The sequence below is a fragment of the Salmo salar genome, chromosome 05 (genome assembly GCF_965601325.2).
Source record: "Salmo salar chromosome 05, fSalSal1, whole genome shotgun sequence".
Taxonomy (NCBI): Eukaryota; Metazoa; Chordata; class Actinopteri; order Salmoniformes; family Salmonidae; genus Salmo; species Salmo salar.
In genome coordinates, this window is record NC_138295.1 from 57,816,203 (window position 1) to 57,839,687 (window position 23,485).

The window sequence follows — 23,485 nt, forward strand, 5'->3', positions numbered from 1 at the left end:
ATCACAAAGAATCATATCAGCTGCTAGTCTATTTACCACGTTGCTTTTTTCTGTGTGCACTCAGTCTCATTGCCAACCAACGCGTCCAGATTATAAATAGTTGAACAAAAGCTTTGAACGAGCAACCCGGGATACTGAAACCTAAGACGCAGGGCATTATTTCTTCATCGTTGGTAACTGAATACGGTTGTGTGGAGACTGTGGATTCTGTAGACTATCAGCTGGACAGGCACCAGTCTGATTTAGAACGGAGGCCGGTGAGGTAAGGAGGAGGCTGCTTATTCCTGACGCTGAAGGGGCACTGACAAGGACGCAGCCTAGAGCTGACATCCACCTCACCTGGCCACTCGCCCCACTCTCCCCCCCCCCCCCCCCCCCCCCCCCCCCCCAGAGGGACACCCCGTAGGCCGAGCACCAGCTGAAGAGGAGGACTAAAAATGTACTCTGTCTGTGCGCTGCGCCTCGCCAGAAGAGGTCCTGCCTCAGATCTCCTCCCCCAGACTGGTTGAGACGCTCCAGTTGTGTTTTGATACTTTTCGCTTGAGTTTTTTTTTTTACTCATCCTCACTGGAGTGAGAGAGTGAAGACATTTTGAAGACCCAGAGGTTTTTGCTGTGGGAGCAACTTTACTTGGAGTAGCTGCTAATAGACAGAGACCTACGGTCTTTCTTTGTCTTTCCCTGTCTGTGGTGTTTGTGGTGTGTGTGTGAGAGTGCTTGCCGGTTGGCATCGGTGAGAGCCATCTCCCTTCCCTCTGCCAGGATGTCTGCAGTTCAGCTGCTGCTGGTCCCGCTGGCGCTGTGGGCTCTGCAAGGTGAGTGGGCAGTGGGTGGGCACTGACTGCTGTTGTTATACTGATTGTTAAATAATAGAGATACAGTATATTGAATGTCCTGTGCACTGTTTAACCAAGCTTTCCTTCCCATTAAATGCAAAGAACAAGACCTGTGTGTGTGTGTGTGCGTGCGAGCGTGCGTGCGTGCGAGTGTTTCCCTCATTTTGCCGGATTGCTCACTAAAAACCTAAACCAGCTGCTGTTGTTTTCAGAGCGAATAACGAGATGAGATGAGGCCATGCGTTGGAGTTGAAATTGAGGGCTCAGTAGCAGCAGCATGGAACAGTGTAGATTATTACCTGTACTCATTGTTGCTTAATCGGTCACACAAGCCCACTGTGTCTACCCACCTAGCATCATGGAAAACAGAATGGACTGTGCTGTGAGGTGTGCTTCACTATGGTTTACATTTACATTTGACATTTTAGTCATTTAGCAGACGCTCTTATCCAGAGCGACTTACAGTAGCGAATACATACATTTCATGCCTTTTTTTTTTTTTGTACTGGCCCCCCGTGGGAATCGAACAGCAAATATATTACAGTATGCACAAATGCACATAATGTACTCTGAATCCATATTACATGTACAGTGCTATGAAAAAGTATTTGCCCCCTTTCAGATTTTCTCTCCTTTTGCATATTTTCGATACTGAATGCTATCAGATCTTCAACCAAAACCTAATTAGATAAAGGATAAAGGGAACCTGAGTGAACAAATAACACAACAATGACATACTTATTTCATTTATTTCATGAACAAAGTTATGCATCACTCAATGCCCCTGTTTGAAAAAGTAATTGTCCCCGTACACTCAATAATAACTGGTTGTGCCACCTTTAGATGCAATAACATCAATCCAACGCTTCCTATAGTTGAAGCTGAAGCACAGCTGGGTCATGTACGAGATAGGTCCCATTATGTCTGGCAAAAATCAAACACTGCAGTCCACAGTAAGAACCTCATACCAACGGTGAAGCATGGTGGTGGTAGTTTGATGGTTAGCAGGTGTTAATGTGAGTGTAGTGAAATGCTTGTGCTTCTAGTTCCAACAGTGCAGTAATATCTAACAAGTAATCTAACAATTCCCGACAACTACCTAATACACACAAATCTAACAATTCCCCAACAACTACCAAATACACACAAATCTAAAGGGGTGAAGGAGAATATGTACATATAAATATATGGATGAGTGATGGCCGAGCGGCATAGGCAAGATGCAGTAGATGGTATAAAATACAGTATATACATGTGATATGAGTAATGTAAGATATGTAAACATTATTAAAGTGGCATTGTTTAAAGTGACTAGTGATCAATTTATTAAAGTGTCCAGTGATTGGCTCTCAATACAGTATATACATGTGATAGGAGTAATGTAAGATATGTAGACATTATTAAAGTGGCATTATTTAGAGTGGCATTGTTTAAAGTGACTAGTGAACCATTTATTAAAGTGTCCAGTGATCGGGTCTCAATGTGGGCAGCAGCCTCTGAGTTAGTGATTGCTGTTTAGCAGTCTGATGGCCTTGAGATAGAAGCTGTTTCTCAATCTCTTAATAGAAGGAGCCATGAATTCTGCTCTGTATCAGACAATTCTACAGGAGAATGTCGGGCCATCCACCTGTGAGCTGAAGCTGAAACGCAGCTGAGTCATGCAGCAAGACAATGATCCACAACACACAATCAAGTCTACATGAAAATGGTTAAAAAGCAACACATTTTAAGTTTTGGGATGGCCTAGTCAAAGTCTAGACCTAATCCCAATTGAGATGTTGTGGCAGGACTTGAAACGAGCATTTCATGCATGAAAACCCACAAATGTCGCTGAGTTACAGCAGTTCTCCATGCAAGAGCGTGTCAACATTCCTCCACGGCCATGTGAGAGACTGATCAACAACTACAGGAAGCATTTGGTTACAGTCATTGCAGCTAAGGGTTGTCACGGCCAGTTATCAAGTGTAAGGGGGCAATTACTTGTTCACAAAGGGGAATTGGGTGTTGCATAAGTTTGTTCATTAAATAAATAGAATAATTATAGATTTTTTGTTGTTATTTGTGAAGTCAGGTTCCCTTTATCTAATATTAAGTTTTGGTTGAAGATCTGATAACATTCAGTATTAGAAATATGAAAAAATAGAGAAAATCAGAAAGGGGACAAATACATTTTCACAGCACTGTAGTAGCCTTTACAACCTCATTAGACAATGCAGGAGGCAAGGTATAGAAAAATGCTCTTGGGGAATAAGGTCCTGGTTTACAATGCTAATGCGCCAGTTGGTAATTTGGAAAATGTCCCCTATGGTGCTATTCATACACCTGTACCTGTGTGGAACTGTGTAACAGAGTCATCCATCTCTCCCCAATAAAATATGTTATAAATAGGCCAAACTGACCCCCTATGTCAGGTTTCCCCAACTGGTTCATTGTTGGACAAAAACGACCATAAAATCCCAGGAAATCAGCTCCAAGTGATGTTAATTTTGGAAATCTATTCCCAAGTGTTCCCATGCATAATAGAGACACATGATTGTATAAAATGTAAGTAAGGTTTGAAATGATTATGTTTTAGTCAAATATTATACACTGTATATACAAAAGTATGTGGACACCCCTTCACATTTGTGTATTCTTTGTGTATTTGGCTATTTCAGCTACACCCGTTGCTGACAGGTGTATAAAATCGAGTACACAGCCATGCAATCTCCATAGACAAACATTGGCAGTAGAATGACCTTACTGATGAGCTCTGTGACTTTCAATGTGGCACCGTCATAGGATGCCACCTTTCCAAAAAGTCAGTTCATCAAATTTGTGCCCTGCTAGAGCTGCCCCGGTCAACTGTAAGTGCTGTTATTGTGAAGTGGAAACGTCTAGGAGCAACAATGGCTCAGCTGCGAAGTGGTAGGCCACACGAGCTCACAGAACAGGCCTGCCGAGTGCTGAAGTGTTTAAAAAAAGTAAAAAAATATTTCACCTTTATTTAACTAGGTAAGCCAGTTGAAAACAAGTTCTCATTTACAACTGCGACCTGGCCAAGATAAAGCAAAGCATTGTGACAAAAACAACAACACAGAGTTAAACATAAACAAATGTACAGTCAATAACACAGTAGAAAACAATCTATGTACAGTGTGTGGAATTGTAGAAGAGTAGGGAGGTAAGGCAATAAATAGGCCATACAGGCATAATAATTACAATTTATCATTAACACTGGAGTGATAGATGTGCAACTGATGATGTGCAAGTAGAGATACTGGGGTGCAAAAGAGCAAGAGGATAAATAACAATATGGGGATGAGGTAGTTGGGTGTGCTATTTACAGATTGGCTGTGTACAGGTGCAGTGATCGGTAAGCTGCTCTGACAGCTGATGCTTAAAGTTAGAGAAGGAGATATAAGACTCCAGCTTCAGTGATTTTTGCAATTCATTCCAGTCATTGGCAGCAGAGAACTGGAAGGAAAGGCGGCCAAATGAAGTGTTGGCTTTGGGGATGACCAGTGAAATATACCTGCTGGAGCACGTGCTACGGGTGGGTGTGTGTTGACCAGTGAGCTGAGATAAGGTGGGGCTTTACCTAGCAAAGACTTATAGATGACCTGGAGCCAGTAGGTTTTGGGCGGGCGGTTGCGGGAAACAATCGGTTGAAGAGCATGCAAGAGCGGGTCATTTTAGAGAGGGTCCAGATTGTCTAGCCCAGCTGATTTGTAGGGATCCAGATTTTGCAGCTCTCTGGATTTGGGTGAAGGAGTGGCTACAGGGGGTGCTGAGCTGTTGGCTGGGGTAGGGGTAGCCAAGTGGAAAGCATGGCTAGCCGTAGAAAAATGCTTATTGAAATTATCGATTATCGTAGATTTATTGGTGGTGACAGTGTTTCCTAGCCTCAGTACAGTGGGCATCTGGGAGGAGGGGCTCTTATTCGCCATGGACTTTACAGTGTCCCAAAACCTTTTGGAATTAGTGCTACAGGATGCAAATTTTTCTGTTTGAAAAAGCTAGCCTTAGCTTTCCTAACTGACTGAGTATATTGGTTCATGACTTCCCTGAAAAGTTGCATATCACGGGGGCTATTCGATGCTATTGCAGAACGCTACAGGATGTTTTTGTGCTGGTCAAGGGCTGTCAAGTCTGGGGTGAACCAAGGGCTATATCTGTTCTTAGTTCTACATTTTTTGAATGGGGCGTGCTTATTTAAGATGGTGAGGAAAGTACTTTTAAAGAGCAACCAGGTATCCTCTGCTGACAGGATGAGGTCAATATCCTTCCAGGATACCCGGGCCAGGTCGATTAGAAAGGACTGCTCACTGAAGTGTTTTAGGGAGCGTTTGACAGTGATGAGGGGTGGTCATTTGACCGCGGACCCATCACACACGCAAGCAATGAGGCAGTGATCGCTGAGATCCTGGTTGAAGACAGCAGAGGTGTATTTAGAAGTTGGTCAGGATGATATCTAAGAGGGTGCCCATGGTTACAGATTTAGGGTTGTACCTGGTAGGTTCCTTAATAATTTGTGTGAGATTGAGGGCATCTAGTTTAGATTGTAGGATGGCTGGGGTGTTAAGCATATCCCAGTTTAGGTCACCTAACAGTACGAACTCTGAAGATAGATGGGGGGGAAATCAATTCACATATAGTGTCCAGGTCACAGCTGGGGGCTAAAGGGGGTCTATAACAAGTGGCAACGGTGAGAGACTTGTTTCTGGAAAGGTGGATTTTTAAAAGTAGAAGCTCAAATTGTTTGGGCACAGACCTGGATAGTATGACAGAACTCTACAGGCTATCTCTGGAGTAGATTGCAACTCCGCACCCTTTGGCAGTTCTATCTTGTCGGAAGATGTTATAATTAGGGATGGAAATTTCAGGATTTTTGGTGGCCTTCGTAAGCCATGATTCAGACATGGCTAGGACATCCGGGTTGGTGGAGTATGCTAAAGCAGTGAATAAAACAAACTTAGGGATGAGGCTTCTAATGTTAACATGCATGAAACCAAGGCTTTTGCGGTTACAGAAGTCAACAAATGAGAGCGCCTGGGGAATGGGAATTGTGCTGGGGGCTGCAGGGCCTGGGTTAACCTCTACATCACCATAGGAATAGAGGAGGAGTAAGTTAAGGGTACGGCTAAAGGCTATACGAACTGGTCGTCTAGTGCATTCGGAACAGAGAGTAAAAGGAGCAGATTTCTGGGCGCAGAAGAATAGATTAAAGGCATAATGTACAGACAAGGGTATGGTAGGATGTGAGTATGGTAGGATGTGAGTACAGTGGAGATAAACCTAGGCATTGAGTGACGATGAGAGAGGTTTTGTCTCTAGAGGCACCAGTTAAGCCAGGTGAGGTCACCGCATGTGTGGGGGGGTGGAACAAAAGGGCTATCTAAGGACTATTAGGCAGGGCTAGGGGTTCTACAGTGAAATAAGACAATAATCACTAACCGAAACAGCAATAGACAAGGCATATTGACATTAGGGAGAGGCATGTGTAGCCGAGTGATCATGGGGTCCAATGAGTAGCACTAGATGAGTCAGGGAGCCAATTCCGTAGTCGCTGCTACGCTAGGCGAGCTGGATGCATGGCGATTCAGACAGCTAGCTGGCCGGGACTAGCAGATGGGCATCCGGCGACGTCGCAATGGAAGAGCCTGTTGAAACCACCTTGGACGGATACATCAGCAGACCAGTCATGATGGATCGGCGGGGCTCCGTGTCGGCAGTAAAGGGTCCAGGCCAATTGGCAAAAGAGGTATTGTAGCCCAAGAATTGGCTGGTGGACCTCTTTGGCTAGCCGGAAGATGGGCCTAGCTCCAGGCTAGCTCCAGGCTAACTGGTGCTTGCTTCGGGACAAAGACGTTAGCCAGGAGTAGCCACTCAGATAGCAGCTAGCTAGCTGTGATGATCTGGTGTAAAGGTTCAGAGCTTGCGGTAGGAATCCGGAGATGTGGCAGAGAAAAAGCAGTCCAATATGCTTTGAGTTGATATCACACTGTGCAGACTGCCAGGAATTGACCGGGTTGAGGCTGGCTGATGTCCGAGTTAACGGTGAGGACCGCTAGCAGTGGCTAACTGACTACTAGCTAGTAGATAGTTAGCTGGCTAGCTTCTGAAGGAGGTTCCGGTTCTAAAGTTTAAAAATAGCAGATCCGTACCACATTGGGTGAGGCGGATTGCAGGAGGGTATATTCAGTCCGTAGATGGAAAGTGAGATTAAAATATATAAGAAAAATATACGAAGAAAACAATATATACACGGGACAAGACAAAAACACACGTTCGACTGCTACGCCATCCTGGATTATATTGTGAAGAGTGTAAAATTAGTCTGTCCTCGGTTGCAACTACAGACTTCCAAACTGCCTCTGGAAGCAACGTCAGCACAAGAACTGTTCGTCAGGAGCTTCATGAAATGGGTTTCCATGGCCGAGCAGCTGCACACAAGCCTAAAATCAATATGCGCAATGCCAAGCGTTGGCTGGAGTGGTATAAAGTTCGACGCCATTGGACTCTGGAGCAGCGGAAACGCGTTTTCTGGACTAATGAGTCACGCTTTACCATCTGTCAGTCCGACGGATGAATCTGGGTTTGGCGGATGCCAGGAGAACGCTACCTGCCCCAATGCACACTGCCAACTGTAAAGTTTGGTGGAGGAGGAATAACGATCTGGGGCTGTTTTTATGGTTCGGGCTAGGCCCCTTAGTTCCAGTGAAGGGAAATCTTAACGCTACAGCATACAATAACATTATAGACAATTCTGTGCTTCCAACTTTGTGGCAACAGTTTGGGGAGTGCCCTTTCCTGTTTCAGCATGACAATTCCCCCATGCACAAAGAGAGGTCCATACAGAAAGGCTTTGTCGAGATTGGTGTGGAAGAATTTGATTGGCCTGCACAGAGCCCTGACCCCAACTCCATCGCACACATTTGGGATGAATTGGAATGCTGACTGTGAGCCAGGTCTAATCGCCCAACATCAGCGCCCAATCTCATTAATGCTCTTGTGGCTGAATGGAAACAAGTCCCCGCAGCAATGTTCCAACATCTAGAGGAAAGCCTTCCCAGAAGAGTGGAGTCTGTTATAGCAGCAAAGGGGCGGACAAACTCCATAATAATGCAGATGATTTTGGAATGTGATGTTCGACAAGCAGGTGTCCACATACTTTTGTTCATGTAGTGTATCTGTTTGGGCTTCTTGCAGTCAATTTGCAGTCTACAAATTATTTGTAATAATGTTCCGGCCCCCCGACCATTTGCTGAAGAAAAAATCGTCACCAATCTAGTTCATGATCCCAGCCCTATGTGAAAAACCTGCATGTTTCTATTTGAATGGATGAACACACATTGTCTGGCTATCCAAACTCCTTTCTCCGGCCAAATGCTACTCCACGCCCACGGACGTTAGTTTCTTTTCCGCAATCAGTCTGGAACTGAGTACCTCCCAGACGATTTCTAGAACGCTAACAAATTCTTACCATTCTGATTGGTCCCAGAAAACCGATGGGTTGGGCGAGAGCCAGAACACATGTGGGTAAAGCAGCATTTGGAAAATTCGTCATTGGCTTTGTTACTCTGATTGGTTAGAGACGATCCAATCACTGATGACTTTGTTTTGTACAACACCCTTCATTTTGACATCACCACAAACGACTTCAGTGATAGCAGTCAGACTGAAGTATGTAGTGAACATAGAGCAGGGGAAAGAAATCAGAGTCGTCAGGCAAGTACGCACACGTGGCCCTTACTATTACAGAGTGGTGGTGAAAGCACAAATCAGAGAGAATGTTTGCTGATGCATGGTCAGATCTATGAGTGTACAGTATATTCTGTATGTATGTATATATGTATGTATGTATAAGTATGTTCTGTGTGGTTTTGCTTATGCTTCCGTGTGGCATGCTTTGTTTATGCTGAGGCTCTGAATACAATAAAGGAAGCGTTTCCTTAAATGGGAGATTTATGGAGAGCTTATCTCCCCCAGCCATCCTCTGTTCCCCTCTAACCCTGCCCCTGTAAACGAAACAACCGCTACCGCCACTCGTTGTCCCAAATGTAGGACACACAGTATGCACACCATGTCCCCATCTAAACCTGCCCCCGTTAGCAGTACCGCGGCCCTCACGCTACCATCTGTAGGACACACAGTTTACCCTCGCTGGCAGCACTACATCCAAATCTCTTAAAATGATGTCAGTGCATCAAAAGAATGGAGGGATGGAGAGAATGGAGGAGTTGCTGCACAAAGAGAGCTGCAGTGATGGAGGACAATGAGACCAGGCTGACAAAAAAATAGTTTTTGAGAAAGAGAGAGAGAGAGAGAGAGAGAGAGAGAGATAGAGAGAGAGGTTGGGGTGGAGGTATGAGCGTTATGTAACAGCACTTCTGCAACGGGTAAATAAAGCAGCCAGTCTGTCTGCTGGACAGGCCAAGTGAGGGCAGCCCAAAGAGAGACAGGGTCTGGCGTGCTGTGCACATCTGTACCCATTCAGGGAGAGGAAATGAGAGAGGACAGACAGTGGGTGATGATAAGGACAGACAGACAGAATCCTCAAAGAAGCCTGGTCTTCAAATACAGTAGATGAGAGTGAGACAGGTAGATGAGAGTGAGACAAGCAGATGATTGAGACAAGTAGATGGTGAGACAAGAAGACCAAAATGGGCCTATCTCAGTTTTTCCCCAATATGACTAAACTGCATGCTACCTGCCTCGCTTGTCCTTGCTGTTGACAAGAATGTGAAACATAAAGACATATCAAATCTAAAGAATGGCAGCCTTGAGGAATCCTCGCTGTTAGAGTGACCAGTACAGGCCCATAGCCTGTCAAATAGACGAGCAGGAATTGCTAGAGGACGAGGTCAATGTTAATGGCATACTGGAAGTGTCAAGCCTCTCCAAACTCTCAAGCACTTTGGAGATGAGATCAATTCAATAGTTCATATCTTCAATTAAGATTACCATAATTTCTTCACTTGCCCATTTCAAATAGCCTTCCTGATTGATGGGCTTAAGTTGTGTGTGCTAACATCTTGGGAATGAAGACTGTAAATGGAAATGCAGCAGCCATTGCACTGTTTAGATCATTCAAATCCTTGCAGTTGTGATCTGGTTCAAGCTTCTCCTAGGTGTTCAGAAAAGCCTCAAAATGAAATATATTATTCAAATCTGTAAATTTGATGGACGGTGTAATCTATCCGTTTAATCTAATCCACTAATCTGGACCATGACCAAATGTCCTAATTGCACGCACATACACACACACACACACACACACACACACACACACACACACACACACACACACACACACACACACACACACACACACACACACACGGAGTGTTTTTGTAAGCTCTTTGCACGTTCTTAAGTATGTTTTACTTGACTGTAGCTACTATAATGGCAGAAAGTTTGTACCTGTTATGTACTCAGTGATAAAACAGTACTCTAAAAAACATGAAAGAAGTTTTCCATTAAATGTAAGAAAAGTATGCATAGCCTTTATTTTGGGATTGAACTAAAATATTTGTTTCGATCTAATTACAACAATCGACGAGACAACACAGACACATGCCCAGGGTCATCTGCAGTGGTAGCCATACATTTGATAGATAAACTGACTGTTGGTCGTTGATCCTCTACTCTCGCTTGGCGCTCCGTTCCTAGTCAGTCTAGACAGGCAGGCACCACTGATGCGGGGTCCTCCGTAAGAGGGGACATGGCAGTGTCTCTCCCTCCCTATTTCCCTCTCTCTCTCTGGGTCAAAGCAGTTCAGCCTCGGGTTGAAGCAGTTCACACACACAAAACCCTCCACACACAAACAGCCAACGTATTGGGCCTGGAGACAGGGTGACCAATGAGGAGGGAGGATAGTGCTCCAAAGTGATTTCCTGATGAGTGTCTCACGACAATGCCTTCTCACTCAGCAGTGACGCACTGATTACATCTGAGATGGTGTGTGTGTGTGTGTGTGTGTGTGTGTGTGTGTGTGTGTGTGTGTGTGTGTGTGTGTGTGTGTGTGTGTGTGTGTGTGTGTGTGTGTGTGTGTGTGTGAGAGAGAGAGGGACAGAGTGAGAGAGAGATATGAAGTTGAGCAAGGGCAGACAAGGACAAATGATCACTAGTAGGTTTGGTATCCATTAAGCAGGGAGGTGGTGATTGACGGGAGAGCATTTAGTTCATCAATATACTTTAGTGTGTGTGTGTGTGTGTGTGTGTGTGTGTGTGTGTGAGAGAGAGAGAGAGAGGGACAGAGCGAGAGAGAGATATGAAGTTGAGCAAGGGCAGACAAGGACAAATGATCACTAGTAGGTTTGGTATCCATTAAGCAGGGAGGTGGTGATTGACGGGAGAGCATTTAGTTCATCAATATACTTTAGTCTGTTTCGAAGTGGGACAGATGGTACTACTAGATAGATATTAGACAACAAACACTTTAGGTTGTGTCCCAATCGACAGGATGCTGCCTTTTGAGCATTTAAAGGCAGGACGGTGTTTCTAAAGATGTGTCTTTTAGGGCATGTGACATGCTCTCTTTCCCTGATCTGATAGAAGTCCCCAGACCACACTTCAACGTACAGTACTATGGACACAACTCCTTCCCTGGAGATTCTAATTCAAAGATAGAAAACACCTAGGGGAGTGTCAATAGGCCATTTTCAACACAGATCCAAGAATTCTTGCATCCTCAAATGAGACGCTGGTCTAGATGTGTCAATTCCTCTGAGAAAATGAATGCGACAAACAGTACATTACACATATTTGTTACTATGGAACGTTTCTTTCTTGGTTAGTGTCCAGGGACATGTCATGGATGTTTGCTATTTCCCCAGGTTGAGGGTGTGTGTGTGCATCTCCACTGTGAATGGGTGGTAACCTTGTCATGGAAACTGACGTGATCTGCTTCCCTTCTGTCTCTCTCTCTCCCTCTTTCCTTCGCTCTATAGATTCCTCTTTCATTCTCTATTTCTCTCTCTCCCTCCTTCACTCTACTGTAGATCACGCTCTTTTATACTTTCTCTCGCTCTCCCTCTGCTTCTATCTCCTCTCTGGCTCAGAGAATGAGCATCCATGCTCTTGCAATCCCTTCCATTCCTAACAGTTGTTTTACCAACATCCGTCTGTAGGGACTGACAGATAGACAGCCTTTTCAGGGACTGAACTATAACTCACCATTTTGTATTGTTGCATTCAGACTGAGGGCATTCAGTAAATTGATATCAACGGCTAATCCCCCACACTGCCTCCTCTCCTAATCTAATCTGCAGTTTCTGGAATATTAGTTGCATAAAGCGAATCTCTGCCCAACCGTCAACAGATTACGCAATGGATTTGGATATTGTGTGCTGTGTCTGTCACATTACCGGAAATGAGTTTGCAGAAGGTTGATGATAGGTCGCTGAGTCTGCACTTTGTTTGGATGAGTCTACACACTCTGCATGTTCTGTTCCTCTCCTCTCGCTGTCTCCGCTATGAACAGCCGGCAGCAGCATCCACTCCTCCCCACTGTGCCTCTCTCCTCTCCTCTCTTCACTCCTCTTCAAACAACGGCCTGCCACTGTTTGTGTACTCTATAATTACAATGCACTGTGTCAGTTTTCACCACTCTCCCTCTCTCTCTCTCCTTCCCCTGCTGTCTTGCAGCAATGGTGCATCAGCATTATCTCCTGTCTTGTGACCTCCCCCAACCCCCTTCCAACTCTCTCATTATGCTGGATGATATGGTGGTAGTGTGAAATGTGACAGTGTTGTGTCCTCAGGTCTGTGTTCCTTCCGGGTCTTTTCCTTTCTGAGCAGTCAGAACCAGCCGTCTCTGTCCCCTTTCTACACGTCTGTCTGCATGGGCTGTCTCCCGATCCATCCCCCCCCCCATGTGGAAGTAGCTGATGTGATGAAACTGTTGTGATGTTAACTTTCTCTCCTCCTCCCCCTCTCTCTGCAGTGAATCAGCAAGCATTACGCCTGTTCCCTCCTCTGCCTCTCCTGGAAATAGCTGTGTTAACTCTCTCTCTCTCTCTCTTTCCTCCCTTCCTTCCTTCCTTCCTTCCCTCCTCCCTCGTTTCTTCCCTCCCTCCCTCCCTCCCTCCGTTTCTTCCTCTTTCTCTGCAGTATTCTCTCTCTCTCTCTCTCTCTCTCTCTCTCTGTCTTCATCTGTATCAGTATTGCAATATTTCTATCAGAGAGTTCTCACATTGGTGCATATCAGGTAGTATATTATGAATGATGACTATGAAATTCAACCAAACTATGTATTGGTTTATTTTCAAGTCCCTTTCCATCTGACCACCTGTGCAATGTGTATCCTGTCCCCTTCATCTCATTACGGTTGAACAAAAAAGCATCGCCAGAGGTCAAAGCTGAAAATAGCACGAGATCATTGGTTGAGAGCGATGCAGGTGCAGATGCCTTTGTGGAAACTGCAGGGTGCAGTATGAGAAAGAAACACTTGCAGTTACAGGTGTGTTGCTCTCGGCCGATGTACAGTATGTAATATGATGGCATATATAGACTTATGCGTCTATATATGCAAATAGCTTACTTATATATACCTCGCAGACAGGCTGCAAGGAGACTAGCATCGCTCACTGCAATCTGTTTATTTCCCCTCAATTTCTACATCCAGGTCACCCTTAGCCATTGTAGCTTTTTTAGCTAATTCGTCAAGAGACCATATGAATCTGAAAAAAACAACACAATTGACCAAAACGACAACAAAATGTATATATCGAAATTATGAGTGGAAATAAAAAAAATAAAAAAGAATTTATGCTCTGATATTGAAAAAAATACAAGCATGCTATGAGCGATAGGAGCAAGCACGCAAAACAAAACCTCTGAATTATATCCTTTCCATATCATTGTCATATTATCTGCCAATTCAAATGACAAGCATTAGGAGACATTAGCATTCGTTTGCCTGCAACGTATTGAGACAATATCACTAGAGCGTTGGCTTTGTGTCAGCCTGTTCTCAAGCCATGGATCAATGAACAAGGGTCAACAACCATTATGGCTCTCAGGCCTACTTCAGATTTACTCGTACACTGCACCCCATTTTTTGTGAACGTGGTTATATTGACCAACCGCTTATAGTGATCAAATTATCGTGTTGCACGGATGTGACCGCTGTAAAAGAAGAGTGCACTCCCACTGGGCACCGACGTCAATTCAACGTCTATTCCACGTTGGGTCAACATCATTTCATTGAAATGACGTGGAAACAACGTTGATTCACCCAGTGTGCCCAGTGGGCTGTAAAGACAAATATCCATGGCTAACTTGTATGTTTGTTGTACTTTATCTCTCCTCAGCGTCTCTATGCCATGGAGCGTGTGTGGAGGTGGACTCTGACACTGACGCAGTGGTCAACGAAGGCTTTAAACTGGGCTGTATCTCCTGTAAGATGAGGGGCGAGGTGCCCGCCGAGGCCACTGTTGAATGGTCCTTCATGCCCAAAGGGGAGAGCGAGTTCACAAAAGTGAGTAGACACGGATCTAAGGGCCCATAGGGACAGTAGCGGGATGTATCCCAATTATCTCTCCTCCTCCCAAAATGTGCACCTGTTCACTTTCCTTCACTGATTTGAAAGGAAGTGACTGGTAGAAGAAATAAGGTACTCCCACTAGCTCATGACTGCACAAATCCAGTGATTTTAGATGTGTGGGAAGTAGTGAATGAGTGCACACTTCAGGAGAAAATAAATATTGTTGAGACACCTTAGATTCTCCACATTTTGCCTCTAGTGGTTGACCTAACTAACTATAGCTAGACTACTCATGATGTATTGGTTGACCTAGCTAACTATAGCTAGGCTACTCATGATGTACTGGTTGACCTAGCTAACTATAGCTAGGCTACTCATGATGTATTGGTTGACCTAGCTAACTATAGCTAGGCTACTCATTATGTATTGGTTGACCTAGCTAACTATAGCTAGGCTACTCATGATGTATTGCTTGTTTGTTTTTTGCCTTTGAAGCGCTTTGATTTTTATGAAAACCGCTACAGAAATGTAATAGATTATTTGTATTATTCAACTTTGCACTTTGCACTTGCACTGACATGGATTTTAAAGGATTGGATTGGTGTTAAAATTGGCTAGAGGGAGTTTCCACCACTGTTAAATCTATGACAGGGAGTGTGCAAGTGCACAATAAGTGATCCCTCCCATTAGAGTTTAAAAAGTGTCCCCATTCATTCTGTGGGGATCGACCCCATGAGGGGTCATTGAGGTAGCCAAGCAGGTTGACTTGTCTGTTGTATCAGCAACAAAGGCAGGTCTTTTAGTTTTAATTTGGATTGTGAAGCGAGGTGTCATAAGCAATTCATGAATGGGAGAGCCCCACTGAACACAATGACTACTAAGTCATCACACCAATGGGTGCTGTACAATGGAGACACATCAAGATAGATCATTTTAACTCATTCAGTAAAAAGACAAAACACATCAATCAAAACAAGCATGTATACATTTAGTAGGCAAGTTCTATGTCAGCAGAACAAGTGGTCTTTTCTCCAGTGAAATGGGCGCTATCATTTATCATGAAAGAGCATCACAGCCATGTAAATCATGCAATGCTGTCAATAAGAGATTGTTTTAGTTATGCACACTGGTCTAAAACGGATTCACCCCTTAACATCCAAACTTTTGTTTCACAGTTTCCAAATATTGTAGTGTCAAACCAGGCAACTGGCTGCGGCCACTCCCAGCAGGAGCCCTTGTTGAGGCTGTATTAGTCAGGGCCTGCCTACACCACTTCCTGATGGGATCTCTCTCCTCATGTATGCGTTTAGGTGCTGGAGCGATTTAATGGCTAATGGCCGCCCTGTATTGATGTTGGAATACACTCCTTCCTTGTAGGGAAACATGTGTATGTTTACATCTGACACTGAGGAAAACTAAAACCATCTCTTATTGATAGCAATAATTGTTATAGACATGCATGCTGTTATAGACATGCATGCTGTATCAGGAGAAACACTGCAAATGATACTTAAATTGATGTAAAAATACTTGGAAGTTTTTTTTTACTCCATTCATTTTCCCTGACACCCAAATGTACTCGTTACATGTTGAATGCTTAGCAGGACAGGACAATGGTCTAATTCACACACACTTATCAAGAGAACATCCCTGGTCATCCCTAATGCCTCTGATCTTCAGACTCACGAAACACATGCTTCGTTTGTAAATTATGTCTGAGGGTTGGAGCATGCCCCTGGCTATCCGTACATTTTAGTAAAACAAGAAAATGGTGGAGTATGGATTGCTTAATATAAGGAATTTTTTATTATTTATATTTATTCTTAAGTATATTTGAGCAATTACATTGAGTTTTGATACTGAAGTATATTTAAAAGCAAATACTTATAGACTTTTACTCAAGTAGGATTTTACTGGGTGACTTTCACTTGAGTTATTTTCTCTTAATGTATCTTTACTTTTACTCAAGTATGACAATTGGGTACTTTTTCCACCACTGCTTATATTGTAATAGCCAAACTGCTTTAGAAATCACTTCATCTTTTTTTGAAATCACTCCACAATCAAATCATAACAGAACCAAAGTGCCTGATTGAGCACTTAGTCCAGAGATATGAGCCCTTGTTGATGCAGAACATTGGTGCTTTGACAAAATAAAAAATTCTAATATCCTAATATGATCTGCCCAGGATGAGTGTGTTGGCTCACCAAACCCTGTCTCATATAGCCTAGAATAAAAACGAAGTAATCTTGTCCAAGCCAAAATAGCAGGATCCTATCTCCTGTTTCTGGAGCGTGAGGCAGCTCAATGTACAAGTACACCCCTGGACAGGATGCTAGTCTATCGCAAGGCCTTTCCCCCAATACATCTCTTTAATGCTTTAACAGTCTTTGGTATGACATAACCAAGGTTCAAACGGCCTACCTTCCAATCTCAGGGCATGCGCTCTAACCACAAGGCCAATCCTAACTGATTTGCTCCATTTAACAGCATATGAGTTTGGATTGCAAGCTCGTATGTCTCACTTTCCCCCATTGTGTTTCCCAATAGATCTACAGCTACGAGGATCTAATGAGCGACATCCCGGATGAGCGCTTCTACGAGCGTCTGGACTGGAACGGCAGCAAGAAGACCAAGGACCTGCAGGACGGCTCCATTTACATCCTGAACGTGACGTGGAACGACACGGGCACCTACCGCTGCATCTTCAACCGCACCCTCACCTTCACCTCCTACGAGTTCCACACCAACGCCACCAAGATCGTCAACCTCAACGTGGTGCCAAGACGTAAGGCTTTTGGCTTAGGGTTCACAGGGTTAGGCTTAGGTCTAGACACAAATGAACACATGCAAACGAACACACACACAAACAGTATAGTAGACACACACCCTCATCTTGGGATAGGGGAGAGGGAGAGAGGAGGGGAGAAGAGAGGGGAGGGTGGAAGAGAGGGAAATAGTACACTAAGATCACCCTCGTGAAAGTAGTGCCATGACATAGGCTTACTTACACCCTGCATAGGGAGGGGGAAGAGATGGAGGGGAGAGAGGGTGCTGGGGGGGGGGGGGGGGGGGGGGTAGAGGGAGGGAAGGACGGTTAGAAGAGAGGACGAGAGTGGACCGACACTCGAGGTCCATGCCTGAATTGACTAAAATTCCAATATTGTCAGAGCGGATGATGGGTTATGCATGGGTTATATGATTTTGATTTAGGGTCAGGGTTAGGTAGCCCATGGTAGATTGGACCATGTTTCAAAATGGAAGCATTGATATCAAAATCAAGGACATATGACAGAGGGACGAACAGGAAACAGTCATACATCTCATTATCTATACAGCTGTTGATGGATGGTTAGTAGTAGTAGTAGCCCTGTCACAGAAGCGGTCACAGCTGTCATTAACGCTCATATCTCCCAATCCAAAGGCTCAGCCACAGCCACGCCAATGATTGTCCAACACATCACTGTCAATGACAGCTGGCCATTAAGCAGATACTGTATCAAGAAAGACATACAGTAGACATGTACATACAGAGACAGATACAGTGCCTTCAGAATGTTTTCACACCCTTTGAATTTTTCCCCAAAAAATTTGTCACTGGCCTGCACACAATACCCCGTAATGTGAAAATGGAATCATTTAAAAAAAAATGTCTACAAATTAATTCAAATTTAAAGCTGAAATGTATTGAGTCAATAAGTATTCAACCCCTTTTTTATGGCGAGCCTAAATAAGTTGCTTGCTTAGCAAGTCACATAATACGTTTCATGGACTCACTCTGTGTGCAAAAATAGTGTTTAACATGATTTTTGAATAACTACCACATCTCTGTATGCCACACATACAGATAATTGTAAGGTCCCTCAGTCAAGCAGTGAATTTCACACACAGATTCAACCACAAAGACTAGGGTGGTTTTCCAATGCCTTGCAAAGAAGGGCACCTATTAAAGAAAGAAAGCAGACATTGAATATCCCTTTGAGCATGGTGAAGTTATTAATTACACCTTGGATGGTGTATCAATACACCCAGTCACTACACAGATACAGGTGTCCTTATAACACAGTTTCCAGAGAGGAAGGAAACCGTGGTGACTTTAAAACAGTTAGTTGAGGGCTGTGATAGGAGAAAACTGAGAATGGATCAACAACATTGTAGTTACTCCACAATACTAACCTAAATGTCAGAGTGAAAAGAAGGAAGCCTGTACAGAATAAAAAATATTCCAAAACATGCATCCTGTTTGCAACAAGGCACTAAAGTAAAACTGGGAAAAAAATGTGGCAAAGGAATGAACTCTATGTCCTGAATACAAAGTGTTATGTTTGGGGCAAATCCAACACAACACATCACTGAGTACCACTCTTCATATTTTCAAGCATGGCTGCATCATGTTATGGGTATGATTATTCTCGGTAAGGACTATGAAGTTTTTTTTAGGATAAACAGAAACGTAATAGAGCTAAGCACAGGCAAAATCCTGGAGGAAACCCTGGTTCAATCTGCTTTCCAACAGAATTCCCTTTTCAGCAATAACCTAAAACACAAGACCAAATATAGTTGCTTACCAAGACGTCATTGAATATTCCTGTGTGGCTTAGTTTCATTTTTCACTTAAATCGGCTTTAAAATCTATGGCAAGACTTGAAAATGGCTGTCTAGCAATGATCAACAACCAACTTGACAGAGCTTGAAGAATTTGAAAAATAATGGGAAATTGTACAATCCAGGTGTGGAAAACTTTTTAGAGACTTACCCAGAAAGCCTTATAGCTGTAATCGCTGCCAAAGGTGATTCAGGGGTGTGAATACTACTGTAAATGAGATATTTCTGTATTTCATTTTCAATAAATTTGCTAACATTTCTAAAAACAAGATTTCACTTTGTCATTATGGTGTATTGTGTCGACGGGCAATATATATTTTTTTATCCCATTTTGAATTCAGGCTGTAACAAAACAGAATGTGGAATAAGTCAAGGGGTATGAAAACTTGCTGAAGCACTGTACATACATACATACATACATACATACATACATACATACATACATACATACATACACTACCGTTCAAAAGTTTGGGGTCACTTAGAAATTCTTGTTTTCCATGAAAACAGACATGAAATGATTTTCAAAATTAATAGGACATATAGTCAAGAGTTGACAAGGTTATAAATGATGTTTTTTAAATGAAATAATAATTGTGTCCTTAAAACTTTTCTTTCGTCAAAGAATCCTCCATTTGCAGCAATTACAGCCTTGCAGACCTTTGGCATTCTAGTTGTCCATTTGGTGAGGTAATCTGAAGAGATTTTTGGGCTGGATGGGCACTTCTTATGTACCATACGGTCATTCTGCTCGCACAACAGCTCAATAGGGTTGAGATCCAATGACAGTGCTGGCCACTCCAATATAGACAGAATACCAGCTGACTGCTTCTTCCCTAAATAGTTCTTGCATAGTTGGAGCTGTGCTTTGGGTCATTGTCCTGTTGAAGGAGAAAATTAGCTCCAATTAATCGCCATCCACAGGGTATGGCATGGTGTTGCAAAATGGAGTGATAGCCTTCCTTCTTCAAGATCCCTTTTACCCTGTACAAATCTCCCACTTTAGCACAACCAAAGCACCCCCAGACCATCACATTGCCTCCACCATGCTTGACAGATGGCATCAAGCACTCCTCCAGCATCTTTTCATTTTTTCTGCATCTCACAAATGTTCTTCTTTGTGATCCGAAAATCTCAAACATAGATTCGTCTGTCCATAACACTTTTTTTTTCCAATCTTCCTCTGTCCAGTGTCTGTGTTCTTTTGCCCATCTTAATATTTTATTTTTATTGGCCAGTCTGGGATATGGCTTTTTTTTGCAACTCTGCCTAGAAGGCCAGCATCCCAGAGTCGCCTCTTCACTCTTGAAGTTGAGACTGGTGTTTTGGGGGTACTATTTAATGAAGCTGCCAGTTGAGGACTTCTGAGGCATCTGTTTCTCAAACTAGACATTCTAATGTACTTGTCCTCTTGCTCAGTTGTGCACCATGGCCTCCCATTCCTCGTTCTATTCTGGTTAGAGACAGTTTGCCCTGTTCTGTGAAGGGAGTAGTACAAGAGATCTTCAGTTTCTTGTCAATTTGTCGCATGGAATAGCCTTCATTTCTCAGAACAAGAATAGACTGACGAGTTCCAGAAGAAAGTTCTTTGTTTCTGGCCATTTTGAGCCTGTAATCGAAACCACAAATGCTGATGCTCCAGATACTCAACTAGTCTAAAGAAGGCCAGTTCTATTGCTTCTTTAAATCAGCACAACAGTTTTCAGCTGTGCTAACATAATTGCAAAAGGTTTTTCTAATCATCAATTAGCCTTTTAAAATGATAAACTTGGATTAGCTAACACAACGTGCCATTGGAACACAGGAGTGATGGTTGCTGATAATGGGCCTCTGTACGCCTATGTAGATATTCCATAAAAAAACTGCCGTTTCCAGCTACAAAAATCGCTGAAGCTGGAGACTTATATTTCCCTCACTAACTTTAAACATCAGCTATCTGAGCAGCTAACCGATCGCTGCAGCTGTACATAGCCCATCTGTAAATAGCCCATCCAATCTATCTACCTCATCCCCATATTGTTTTTATTTACTTTTCGGCTTTTTTGCAGACCAGTATTTCTACTTGCACATCACCATCTGCTCATCTATCACTCCAGTGTTAATTTGCTAAATTGTAATTACTTCACTACTATGGCCTATTTATTGCCTTACCTCCTCACGCCATTTGCACACACTGTATATAGACTTTCTTTTTTTATATTTGTTATTGACTGTACGCTTGTTTATTCCATGTGTAACTCTGTGTTGTTGTTTGTGTCAAACTGCTTGCTTTATCTTGGCCAGGTCGCAGTTGTTCTCAACTAGCTTACCTGGTTAAATAAAGGTGAAATAAAATGTAAACATTTTTACAACATTAGCAATGTCTGCACTGTATTTCTGATCAATTTGATGTTATTTTAATGGACCAAAAAATTAGCTTTTCTTTCAAAAACAAGGACATTTCTACGTGACCCCAAACTTTTGAACGGTAGTGTACATGCATACATACATACATACATACATACATACATACATAGAGACCTACAGTACTGCTTTAATGGACCTGCATTTGGATGAAGGATTTTTCTCCTCAAGAGAGGAGAGGTCAAAGACTTCCAAGAGCTAAATTGCTTTCATAATCCTAAGTAATATTTTAAAGGCTTCCACAAAGGTTGATACAGTGTCTCTAGAATGTTGGGTTTAGCAGCAAGCTTAGTCAGCTCACCCACTACTTGAGGTCATTCCACCAGTTCTAGTTGAGATTAATGTTGACCTTGAAAAACTGGGCCATTTCCAGTGAAACACTGAACCTTTGTGGATGTCTGGGGATAATTGTATCATCTTGTTTTCTAGGAGGCATCAGACATTCAGAAACCTGTATATTTTCATTGAAATAGCTTCTAATTAATTAATAATTAATTAAGCCCAAGGCGGTCTCTTTCTTAACCCCTCCTCTCATTCTCTAGTGACCAGGGGGATAGCGTCCATCTTGTCTGAGGTGATGATGTATGTGACCATCATTGGGCTGCAGGTATGGCTGGTGGTAGAGATGATTTACTGCTACAGGAAGATATCAGCACAAGGCGAGGAAGCATTGAGAGAGAGCGCGTGAGTAGACAAACAGGTCCAATTCATCGCAGACACATTCGCACAAGAGCACCCACTTTTTCCTCAATCTTCCTCTGAAAATATTATTTTCTTGCTATGTAATTTTCTAGCTAAAACTGCTACTTTCTAACTGCCCCTCTCTCTTATTCCTCACCTTCTCTCTCTTGGTCTCTATCTCTGTCTCTCAGGGCGGAGTACTTAGCTATAGCTTCGGAGAGTAAAGAGAACTGTGCAATGGTGGCAGTGACAGAATAGCACTGGTAGGTTTCCCCTACTACTAATCCAGAACTGGACTCTTGGCCGTTTGTTGTCTGTTCTTTCCTTTACTCTTGTTCTGTCACTGATGCGAACTCATAATATCAGCACCCAGAACCAAATCACCTACATTTGAATTTTAAAGGGAAAGTTCAGGATTTTATAACTTGATATTAGATGGTTTCTTCCCCTAAAATAAATCCAGGAGACACTTCACCTTCAAGGCAGTCACAAGGGACTAGTGGACTCATGGCATCTCCATGTCCTTACAAGTTGTTTTCATTTCAGGTTAAAGAATGGCTCCAAACGACGAATAGCTCTCGATAGCCCTTCAACACTCCTCCACTTCACCCTTTCTTCCAGACTTCCATTATGACACCAACGCATTACCCCATCCAGGAGGACAAGCAGCCAAGAGGCCTGTCCAGAGAACAGATGGATGAGAAGTGAAACAGCCAATGAAAAAAAGGACTTCACTGTATTTAAAAGCAAATTTACAGCACGAGTGTACTATCTAGCAGTTCTATAATAAAGAGAGTTGTAAATACAGTATGTATGCTTAGTTACGCAATCCAAATCTTCATTGTAACACTCCTACATTATAATAAGTTAGTTCATACATAGCATTGTAGATTAAGTAGAGCTGCATGTTTACTGATACATCATAACTACTGGCGTTAATGTTTCTAAAGGTCATTTTCAGGATTCTAAAGTGTGCTTGTACGAAAGCAATTAGAGGTCAGAACTCAACTGCAATCTTGCCCAATGGTTTTAGTAGCCTGTCTTGATCAGACCTTCCATGGCTATTTATGAGCAGATCCAGACTAGCCTACCGGTATATTCAAAAACATTCCAAGAAAACTTTAAGTTATGCATTCGGGTTAATGAAACGAGTATCCCGAGGAGTAGTAGCCTAACACACGGTTGACTAGCTGGGAGTAATGGATTGTACACATCCAGAGCAGCTATTCCTGGTTTGACAGCATCTGTCCACCTGTTAAAAGGTTAAAGCATAAATGTTCTAGTAATGTTAGACGTTTTTTTGGGGACGTGGATAACTCTCTCAAACTCCAAAAGTACATTTAGCACATTAGGATCAGGGCAAATTCACTATCCAGTATAGGACTCATGTCTGCACATACAGTAGATAGAGAAGGACTGTAGCTAACTATCTATCAACGCTAGGGAACCATTTTCACGTGACCGGTTAGTCTCATTGAGATTTTGCGAG

The 23,485-nt window shown here is 43.1% G+C and overlaps 1 protein-coding gene across 2 annotated transcripts; it reads left to right on the forward strand.

Annotated features, from left to right (window-relative positions):
• Positions 1-455: 455 nt before the first annotated feature.
• On the forward strand, positions 456-22,802 carry scn1ba (sodium channel, voltage-gated, type I, beta a). 2 transcript variants are annotated; one of them, XM_014200656.3, is made up of 6 exons: positions 456-814; positions 14,134-14,300; positions 16,858-17,095; positions 21,858-21,999; positions 22,188-22,259; positions 22,543-22,802. In XM_014200656.3, exons 1-5 carry the CDS (start codon positions 763-765, stop codon positions 22,252-22,254), a joined length of 666 nt encoding a protein of 221 aa, XP_014056131.1. In that variant the 5' UTR covers positions 456-762; the 3' UTR covers positions 22,255-22,259; positions 22,543-22,802. The 2 variants fall into 2 exon arrangements, with proteins under 2 accessions (XP_014056131.1, XP_045574355.1); XM_045718399.2 differs by lacking the exon at positions 22,188-22,259 and having other exon boundaries at positions 22,543-22,759.
• The last annotated feature ends 683 nt before the right edge of the window (positions 22,803-23,485 follow it).

Coding starts and splice junctions, on each gene's coding strand:
- scn1ba (XM_045718399.2), top strand. CDS start 763: ATGTCTGCAGTTCAGCTGCTGCTGGTCCCGCTGGCGCTGTGGGCTCTG. Junction 815..14,133: donor GGCGCTGTGGGCTCTGCAAG/GTGAGTGGGCAG, acceptor ATCTCTCCTCAG/CGTCTCTATGCCATGGAGCG. Junction 22,000..22,542: donor GAAGCATTGAGAGAGAGCGC/GTGAGTAGACAA, acceptor TTTTCATTTCAG/GTTAAAGAATGGCTCCAAAC.